This window comes from Vombatus ursinus, unplaced genomic scaffold (assembly GCF_900497805.2).
Source record: "Vombatus ursinus unplaced genomic scaffold, bare-nosed wombat genome assembly UNPS02014830.1, whole genome shotgun sequence".
In the NCBI taxonomy this organism is placed as follows: Eukaryota; Metazoa; Chordata; class Mammalia; order Diprotodontia; family Vombatidae; genus Vombatus; species Vombatus ursinus.
In genome coordinates, this window is record NW_020954608.1 from 18,756,905 (window position 1) to 18,768,073 (window position 11,169).

An 11,169-nucleotide genomic window follows, 5' to 3' on the forward strand; every position below is an offset into this window, starting at 1 on the left:
ATGCAAACCACATTTCTTCTAATTTTGACCTTCATTTCTCACCCGGACTATTGAAATAGACTTTCTCTCTGCACCCACACTCTTCTGATTCCAGTCTTCACAGTTGCCAAATTGATATTCCTAAAGTATAAGTCTGACCATGTCAATCCCTTGCTCAAGAAATGATTGTCTATCGTCTTTAATAAGAGTACTGCTCTGTTAAGCTTTTAAAACCCTTCACAAACTAGCCTGTTTGGCATTGTCCTGCTCTAATTCTGTTAGGCTGTGTCCCCTATGATCTCCATGCTCATTCCCACCTTTTGGAAGCCTCAGTTCCTTCAAGGTTCAGATCAGGTGCCCTCTCCAAGACACTGTTCCTAATTCTTCCAATCCTCAGAGCAATGCCGTTCCACCTCCCACCACAAAGAAATAAACATATACTTCCTTTGTATGCAGTTTGAATTTGCTTGTCTATGTACATGTTCCTTTCTTCCATAAAAAAATTCTTCGACAGGGCAAGAACATTTCATTTTTGTCTATATAATCTCAGCACCTAGCACAGTGTTTGCTATGTAGTACACAACTGAGTGTTTATTTAAATTGAAGACCATCTACTAAATAATAGACCAGAGGAAATCTGGATCCTTGGAGAAGGCACTCAGACTAACAAACTTAAGAATCCTGAAGTATTTTACAAAATAAGAGAGTAAGGGACATAAGTGCCCCAAAAATCACAATGATAGTTAGAGGCAATTGAGAATGGAATTCTGTTTGAGTCATTGTTTTAGATTACATTACTCTGGCTCATTAAGGTTAAGTATTCATTCAAAGGAAATCAAAACAAATGTCTCTTAAAAAAACCAAAACCTCCAGTGACTTCTTCATACACAAAATTTAAAGGGAATCCCAAGATTCGTGATAAAGTGTTTCAGTTAAATTATGATTTAGTTTCACTGAGAGTTGTTTAGAACAAGATTAAAGGGACTCCCTTTGACTTTCAATATAAATTTTTCATGAATGATAGGCATAAACTTTTTATTAGATTATTGATCTCATGATGTTGGAGATGTGTAGACAATGGATACTCTACATACCTCTTCAATAAAAAATACATCATGAACACAATTGTATTTCTAAGGAAATTAGAAGTGACTAAGGAAGTTATTCAAGAAGAGAAGTTGGAACATAGTAATACAAATCTCTTAGTTTTTAAATTTCTTTTCATTTCTTATTGCTATGAATGACTAGGACTAAAACATCTTGTATCACTACTTGGTCACCTCTTCATTTGCAAATAAAATTTAAAAAAAGAATGAATCAAAAATGTCATTTTTCTCTGGTTCCAGGTAATCAAAGGATAAATGCAATCAATTTGTTGTATAGGGAAAGATCAATTTCCAACTTTTTATTACTCTAGGATATATTCATGCTCTGCAGCTCATTCATTTATATTCCTCTTGCCTTCTTTCATAGTTGAATTTTAATCTAGTATGAGTTTAATATTGAACAGATTCAACATAAAACTAAGTACAGCATGCCTGTAATTTTATGTGAAATAAGCAGTAGTAGAGAATGAACATATAAAAAGAAAAGCACAATCTTGTGCCAACTATTTTTTTTAGGATCCATCCAAGAATATTTCAACAGAAGTGCTTAACTTTTTTTTCCCAGAAATTTAGAAACATTTTCTTTAAGTCAAGCTTGAACCATAAATGGAACAACTACTAGCAGCAAAATACAAAGTAATCAAAACATTCTAGGCATAAATGCTACTCATGATAGAATTTTTTTTTATTTATAAAAAGAATTGACCACATTTTAGAATAGAAATATGATCTGAATACTGCAATTCAAAAACTACATGGAGAAGAATAGATAATTCTAGTGAACTTAAGACAAATAGAAAAGTTTTCAAAATACTTGGCCTTATTTGTAAGAAAACATTTTCAAGCTGAACTGAAAGGCTGCTGGCTCTGGAATCAAAGAACTTAGGTTCAAATACCATCTCTGATACTTGCTCTCTGAGTGACCTAGGGCAAGCTACTTAATGTTTCTGTACCTGTTTCTTCCCCTGTAAAATTAAACACAACTATGAAGTCCCTTTCTCTTCTGATGAATGATCCTAGGATCCTGATAATTCAAGGGAAATACTCCTGGATGTTCTGCCAATACCTTAAATGCAACTTATCTAAAACCAAAATCATCATTCACCAAAATAAAACAAAAGCAAACCAAAAAAAAAAAAAAAAACCCAACTCCTCCTTACTTACATATTTCCCAGAAATAGAGGTAGTGGGTGGGAACCAGCTGCATTAGGAACTAGTGTCCCAGGGAAATTCCTTATTTCAGGAGAAGAAACTCACTACTCAAGTATCCAAGGTGACATTCAATTTCAAGGCTTTTTTAAACAGTCTGGAAGTTGGAAAAGGAAGGGAAAAGAGGTAACAAGGCTAAGCCTACAAGGACAAAGTAACCTAAGAAACAAGTTATATACATAGTCATAGAGCAACAGAGTTGAAAGGCCATCTAGGACTTCCTAGAAAGTAATTACATGACAGCAGCTACTTACCCATCTCACAGGGTTGTTGTAAAGAAAGGGTTCTCTAAGCCTTTAAATGTTATATAAATGTAAATTGTGGTCAGAGGCATATTCTGAAAGGATTACACCACCTCATAACTTTCACTTTCTGCCTACATTCAAAAAGTGATCTGGCTAAAAAACATTTCTTAGCTAATACTACTTCTTTTCACATACCACATGACTAAATCAAACCCAACAAATCTTGAATTTCCTAGTTTTGACCCATTTTTGCTGTCATCTTTGAAGTCTAGAATGACTAGTCCCCACTCATCTCTCTTGTAAAATGTATACCTAACCATCATTTACAAGACCCAGTTTAAATACTCTATAGAACATTCCTTGACCTCTTCCAAACCCCATCTCCCATCAGGGAGGGTTTGCTCCTGTAAACTGCCTTTAACACTTTGGTTGGTACCTTTCCTCTTCATGTGACTATAATACAAAATAGATGATTTATAGACACATCATTTATGCATGCGAGTACTGGACTTGAGGGCACTTACATAGCTTTGTTTTTTAGAACATAAGTAAAAATAATGTGAAGTACACAGTAAGTTCTTAAGTGATATTTGCTTAATATGATTCTTAGCCAGAATCAGAGTATTACAGGACCTTCACCTGTATAGAATCAAACCTGTGGAACCTATGCCTATTAGAGGATATTTATTCTCCCTTTTCAGGGTTTCTGGGAAAACAAACAGGTAACATCCTGTTTTTCCTGTCTTTTGGCATGGTGTGACAATGACTATTAATGAAAAATGTGAAATTCAGCCAAAGGTGACTATTCATCCTGCCCTTCTCCACATGCAAATGCCAAATAACCAGTCTGATCTATCCCCCCACCTACAATTGATCAAATAAATTGTTAATGTCATTTAAATGCAGTCATAAAATTTATATAGAGAGCATAGTATTTGGAATCAGAGGATTTTGACAAGAGGCAAAATCCTGACTTTTTTGCTTACTATATGACATTAGGCAATTATTTCATTTCTCTGTTCTGTATTTTTCCCATCTGCAAAATAAGGGGGTCAGACTAAATGAGCATTAAGATTCACTTCAGGCTCTTAGGAGATTATTATCTTGATACTAAGTTTTTACTGGTTGGGTATCTCTTAATAGAGATAATTTAATTGGAACAAGTGTAAACTACCTAGGGCAGGAGTTCTTAACCTGAGAGCCACAGACACATACATGGATTGATTTCAGGGAAATCCATTAACATGGATGGGAAAAGAGATTACAACTTACTTTCCCCAAGCTAAATGAAATTTAGCATTTTTTCAATTATGAATTTTAAAAATCATTCTGAGAATAGTCCATTGCCTTTGCCAGACTGCCAAAAGGGTCCATATCTCACATACATACAAAAAGATTGAGAACTCCTGACCTAAAGAAAAGTAATCTCCATTGTGGATTCTTCTATAATAAAGTTTAATCATCAGAAGCTTTGACTTGTACCATAAATGGAAATGCCCATAAGAGGCAAAATAAAAATGTTAGACACCAAGTAAAATGCGACATGTCAACTTATTTTTAATCAACCATTCATCCCCTAATACCCCCCTGCAAAAATAAGATCTGCAATTCTGTACAATAGCAACATGTCTTCTTTGTTTCATTCACTATAGAAATGACAAAGATTTCACACTGATTTATGGTTTATCTAATGTTGGGCTGTAGTAGAGGAAAGATAGGGAGGAGTTTTACAAGGTACTAGCACATAGACAGACATAGCCAAGAGACAAAGTGATAAAAAGGAAGCTAAGAACAGAGCAAACCGAAAACAAAGAAATCATGGGGTGGAGATAAATGGGTAGAGGAAGAATAGAAGTGATGATTCCCTTCTTCTCAACTTGATTCCTTCAACCCCTTTCTCTGCCTCAACACTAACCCAGCAATCAAATTGTAGTGAAGTAAGACATAAATTGTTAAGAAACAGAAAACTCAACTCAAACATGGACAAGATCCATGATCTAGGTCAAAAGCTTCCATTTCCTCAACTGTAAACTGGGAATAATAATACTTGCACTGCCTACTTTGCATTGCCATTGTTGCCAAATCAATTGGCAAATGTCAAAGTAATGTACAAATGTGTATGTGTGTATAATCATATTATATTACATATATATGCAATATACATATATATCAATATGCATACACACATATAGATATGGATATAGATATCTCCACTTCATGTCTTGAATTCCAAAAGGTTAGGGCAATTTGTATATTTACACAACACATACAGTAAATAGTAAAAGCACATTTGAAATAAGACATTGATATACAAATTAATATTTTAGAACATTGTCTATTTGACCTAGTATGGAATTTTGAGATTATCCCCCAGAATGAGAATTAATTCACATAACATTAAACATAATTTGTTTTTGATGGGTGAGAGTGATAAATTTACAGAAGAAAACTGCAACGTAGAAGTTACTCTAGATAGTAGTACCATTGGAGTAAAGGGAAAATGAGCCCTTTGATGTACCTCCCTTTCTTGTATCTTTGCCAAATGCTGAATTCACTTTAGTAGCTACTTTTTTAGTGTGGATGCAGTTGTACCTTTATTGGATGAGTTTTTCTCCACTGAGGAATTCCTCTGAAATATTTTTATTGGATTTTTGGATCTCTTTTAACAAAACTTTCAGGAAAGCACAGACCTAGCAGCTTGTTGGTTTTTGAGATCTATTCTTTCTACTATTATTCCTTTTTTCTGAGACCATGTATTTTAGGACACATATTCTTGGGTAGAAATCTATTATCAACATGAGAGCTTTTGAAAATAATTTTAGAAATATGGCATTTTAAAAACTTCAATATCACTAAGCTCTTTTTGTTAACATTCTTCAAACCACCTAGAATGCAAATTGGCTCCAAAGAATTCTACCACTTATCTTGCCCAATGTTCAAAGTACAGTGTATTAGAAATATATATTAACCAATTCAGTTGTTCTTAATACTTAGATAATAAACTTTTTATAATATAAATTAAAGTACACTTGCTCAACATCAAATAGCCAGTATCTATCAGGAACAGAACTTGAATCCTGGTATTCTTAACTTCAGTGGCAGCTCCCTATCCTCTACTCCACTTACTTCTCAATCTTCTAATCTTGAAGAACAAAAAGTCATGAGTTTTAAGAAGGCCAGGCTCAGAAGGTTAGGATTGCAGTAGAGGCATTAATATTTAAAAAGGCTTCTTACAATGCCTTAATATGAGCTCAAGTAAGTCACTTGGCAACTACAAATATTGATGGAAAAAAATAATAGGAATTCAAATGAAGTAAACATTAAATGTCATAAAATGCTGTTTGAAATTCAGGATGGCTAATCATGCCAGAAGATACCACAGGGAGGAAGGAGGGTACATTCTCAGTCAAAAGATACTATAAATGGGTTGGGGAGGGAGTAAATTGGTCCAGACAACATTTGGGTTTAAGCAACAATGAAATGGAGTTGAGAGAAGTAATAAAAATACAAATGAAACTGACTGGCTGAATGGCCTCTCTCATCCATCTCTTATTGTATCCATTTATTCGCGGTTAGATGACTCACCAAAATCACCCTTTGCTAATGGTTTGAATTGTACACAATAAGAGTTCATGCATACGTTTGGCAAGCCACTTGTTCTAAGGGTATTATTCCCTTTAACTTTGTGAACACAAATTTCTCCCAAGCTTCTGAAAAATACATTCTCAGACAATACCAGTGACAATCACGGTTCCAACTACAGTCTCAGGTTCTTTTTAACTCAATGAAGGGCTTTTAAATTGCCTCAGAACAGTACAGGGAGTAACAGCCAAAACTGATTGAGACCATTTTCAGCAATTAAGTAGCATACTTTTATCTCTACTAGTTATAGATGCTTAAAAGTTTCAAGAAGCATTTCTGAACAAAACCACATGAATGTTAAGACCAAATACTTTATAGACCTGAACATGTTTTCCATAGATTATTAACTTCAAACGTAAATTGTATATGTTGATCCTTTAAAACATTTATATGGACTTTCTCAAATATAACTTTGCTAGAACACTATGATTAAAATAAAGGGGAACATTTCATGTAAAATTTAAGAGAAATTTGAACAAAACAATATCTAATAATTCTTTCCCTCCTTATTAATTTCTTAATCATTGACATTGTATAAGAAGGAATAAAGCCTTAAAATAACATTTGCTCAGGAATGTTTATCTTCTTTCTTACCATTGAATGTTAAATAAACTCTTGCCTGGGGCTGTGAAGATCCTTTTACACAGCCAGAATAAACAAATGCCCCAATCAACACTTGGATTGCCAGAAATGTCATCTCTTCAAATCTGCAATTTAATATCCAAGGGAAAAAAAAACTCCTAAGAGAGAAAAAGAACAAATTCATTACATTTTACTACCTGTCTCAGGTAAACAGAAATATCAAACTGGAAAGAGCTTTGCCTTTTATCACCACCACCAATATACTTGAACTCTAAGCAATTAAACAGCAGGAGGTGCTGTTTTTTGTCTCTGTTTTTTGTTTTTTCCCAACCTATTTGACAGATTTAGATCTGAAGGGGCTTGGAGGTTATCTTATTCAATCCCTTCATTTAAAAAAAGTCATCTACCTAGAGTTGGTAAAGATCCTCAGAGACCATCCAGTTCAACCCCATCATTTTACAGATCAGGAAATGAAGGCCAAGGAGGTTAAATGATTTGCTTAGGATCACACAAGTGGTATGCATAAAAAGTGAACTTTGAACTGATCTCTTCTAACTCCAGCTTCACTGATCTTTTCACTGTGACATGCAGTCTCTCAATGAAAATTTGGATTTGGTTAGACTAGGTCTGGAACTTATTCAATTACATTTTCAAGACCACCAGAGGAACTACTTTCATACAGAAAGGCTTTGAGTCAAGTGACCTACTGGAAAAATTATCATGCTATTGTTAAAGCAAAGCAGAAAGGGCACACGTAAATGAAAAACCCATTTACTGAGCCAAAAATAATCTATTTGTTCCATTATTCACCTACAAATATACTCATGTGTGTTTGTATGTGTGTACATAGCTACTTGAAAAATATTTGAGAATGATGCCAGCAGAGAGAATTAATAACCAAAACCTTATTTTCCTTGAAAAAAATATAACAGTTCAGAATAACATATATACCTATGGAGTCATCACCCAGTATAGCAGCTGTAGTTCAAATGCACCCATGCTGCCACCATCTATATATATCATTTATACTATTGACATGTTACTACATTTGAATTACTGTCTCCAGAAAGGGGATTCCACTGTATGTGCAATACTTGGTTTTAGATTTACTCTAACCAGTTAACAACCAGCTCCCAATCATGACCACACCAATTGTTGCAAAATGTTGATACAGCCAGTCTTGGCCCAGATTCAAAAGGATGACTTAGAAGTGAACAAGTCAATGAACCATAAAATGTAGACCACTCAGTTATGATAAATCACACATGAAGTAGATTGCTCAAATTCTCAAAAAAGAAAGAAAAGAAAAGAAAGGAAGAAGAGAAAAGAAAACCAACTAAATTTGATAGTTACTCCTTCTTTGAGGTTTAAGGCAGGGACATGAATTTATCTTTGAGTTCTGGGGAACAAATGAAGATCAGGTAATAGCAGGGCTATTACAAAACTGACTAGAACACCTGTGGCTACAATTTACAAAATAAAACCTAGACAGAAAAAGGAAGCCCCTCCATTTTGGAATAGCCCCCAGCATGATTTTAGAGTTTGCTAAGTAATGTAATCAGACAACGCAGCTTGGCTAGAGATTGTTTTTAAACAGGTCACCGCAATTCTGATACTTAACACCATGCTGCTGCTTTAAAATCCACCACTAAGCTTTCCACATAATCCTCTTCAAAGTAAGAACTGCTATTAAAGTCTGATAAGATCGCTGTCAAGCCAAAACAAAATGGGCAATCATATTTAACATGTGATTTTTAACAGATGCTACATAACAGGTCTCTTACAGAAGTCCTAGTACAAGCAGTAAGAAAAATCGATAAGTAAGAAGAATCGTTTTCTTACCCATAGACTAATGGAACTATAAAACTTCTGTTGCTGAATCTAATTGAGAAGAAATCTCAAAAAAGCACACTATTTCCCGCCACCCCGCTTCTCCAGCCTCCTCACCTCTTAATCCTAAATTAATTCCCAGTGAAGAAAATTGATTTTCTGGGTGAAGTTCCTTTGGCAATTGCCTCTCTAGTTTGGCAGTTTCCACAGCCAAAGCCAACTTAACAGGAAAGGAGAGCACAACTCAATAAGTTGCCTGGCTTCTGTCCTGTTCAACACTAATAATAAATACACATGCCTGTCTTAAGTCATTGACATGATCACTAACCTCTCTCATGTGTGTTCCAGAGGAGGGAAACCGGCCACAAAATACAGAGGGTTCTATCTCGCGTCAATGTGTCACATTAAAAGGAATGCGAGTGCGTGAAAACAAGACATAGATGGAAATCCCAAAATCTATTTCTCCCCTAGATAGTGATGAGAAGAGGATGAAATAAGTGAATCGTATACGATCCCCACTAGCAACCAATATCTTACAAGTATTCCACTCCAATGGCAATAACTCATCCCTGGGGTTATATTTGTTGCCTCTTTAGGTTTTTCACTCATTCCAATCTAGTAACACTGGTGGGGGGGGAGGAATAAATGAATCGAGGAGAAAAGATCATTTCTTGACCCCTCTCAGCCTTTTTTTTTTTTTAACCACTTAACTTTAAACCGCCCCTTCAGGCAGGTGTCATATCCCAAAGAAGCAGTCCTGGCCAAACCTCAGGGGCTCTTAACTTAATGGAGCACGAGGACATGGCCTTGAGGAAAAGCAAACAAAACAGAATATTAAGTAAAAAGTTGCACTTTCCTAAATTCGCAATACTCCAGAGGACAGGAGCCAACTTACCCAGCTTGGAGGAAATCAGTCGGCCAAAGTCATCAGTGTCCCTCCTCTGGCTTCTAGCAGCCGGTGTTTTTTTTTTTTTTTTTTCCTTTTTTCTTTCTTTCTTAAATTTTTGTTTATTATTTTTATCCAGAAAGCCTTAATTTTCCACTTGCGTCAGTCGCGAAATTCTTCCCTCCGGGTAGTCCAAGTTTCTTTGTAAAGCAATCCTCACAGCTCTCTCCACTGCGGCGGCACCCCGGAGTCCTCTCTATTCCTCAATTAAGCACCTAAGACTGAATGGAAAGTAGCTGAGCTATGACGGTGAAAGCCCTGGTTTCCAATTACATTTACCCCTGGAGCTGGTCCTACTTGCCTCCAGTACCACTCTGCTGCGGAGCCCTGCATACATCATTAGCTGAGCAAATAGGGGCTGCATCTCATAACTAATGTATAAGCCACACCCAGCGCTCGGGAGAGGAAGAAAGACCGTGACTGAGGGAGGCAGCCAAAGGGGGCGGGGGAAGGGGTGGCGAGCAGCATGCCCAGAGAATGGGCTTCCGTCAAAATCCAGGAATGTGTTACACAGAATAAAGAGACCTGCTGAAAACCTTCGTTTGTTTAGCAGTCTGCAATGGAAAGAAAGAAAAAAAAAAAACTTGCCGGGTGGGCTCAAGGGATTTTGTAGCATCCAGGCAGAGCTTGGAAAGCTTGCAGACTTTGCTTTCGCCTTAGCTATATTAAAGTGCAGAGCAGTTTTGCCGGGGAATGATCTCATCCTTTTAAGGCAAAGACATGTGTGTTTCAGAAGCATAGGCACCACCACCACTCCTTTACTTTTTTCTCTCCGCAAACCTTCTGGACCCAGGAAGAAAACATCCACACTCCCCATAAATCTATTCCAGTTTTTAATGGGTATTGTTTCCTATTGCAGTTTGCCTCGTATCCTGAGAGGGCTTTCACTTGACCCCTTCAGTCTGACTTATCCTTTACACCCTTTGCTCTTGGATACTGCCAGACCATAATGATGAGAAGAAACTTATTTCGCAATTCTACGGAAGAAGGCTGTTTTAAAGTCCGCAAAGCGAAATTGGCTTAGTAAGTTACAGTACTTAAGACATTAGGGACACGAGCCGGTACTACTGTGCAGGTGAAGTCACTGAACCTTTGAATGGGCTTTGATGTTTAAATCAAAAGTGCTTCGCTCTGTGGCGAAGGCAGAACCAGATGTTTGAATACCACCGAGCTGGTTTCAGCGCCTATAAAGCAAGCAGGCACTTGCGGCTGAAAATATACAGAGAGAGACAGACATAAAATCAGAATGTGCTGCAGCCCGGTAGATGTCACTGTACAGAGGTGAAGAAAGGAAATTCAATGTCAGGTTATTTCCAACTGCGATTTTAAAATAAAGCTCTTAGATTTCATTGAATTTAAAGGGGGTTTTTCTTTAGCCAATCTAGTCAATTTCCATTTCGAAGTTGAAGACAATTAAAAATTGCAGCTTGACTAGGGCTTGATTTAATTGGATTTCAGACAGAGAAAAGTGAGCAAAAGGCACCTCAGATTTCTCTGATAACTTGATATGATTATTGAGTTAGAACTGAAAATAACTTTTAAAAATCATCTCGTCTGGAGCTCTCACTTTACAGATGAAGAAAAAGAGGCCCAAGAGGTGAAGTGATTACTGAACGTGACACAGGTAGGG

General features: G+C 36.4%; 1 protein-coding gene across 2 annotated transcripts in view; it reads right to left on the reverse strand.

The window, feature by feature from the left end:
* Nucleotides 1-9,918, reverse strand: part of SEMA3C (semaphorin 3C) — a 184,272-nt gene extending 174,354 nt beyond the window's left edge. The window contains exons 1-3 of one of the 2 annotated variants that reach the window (XM_027838790.1): nt 9,489-9,918; nt 8,922-9,060; nt 6,776-6,921 (exon numbers count right to left, since the gene is read on the reverse strand). In XM_027838790.1, the coding sequence (XP_027694591.1) occupies nt 6,776-6,878 (103 nt within the window). In that variant the 5' untranslated portion in view covers nt 6,879-6,921; nt 8,922-9,060; nt 9,489-9,918. The remainder of the gene's footprint in view (nt 1-6,775; nt 6,922-8,921; nt 9,061-9,488) is intronic. The other variant, XM_027838789.1, reaches the window with a different exon arrangement.
* Between the last annotated feature and the right edge of the window lie 1,251 nt (nt 9,919-11,169).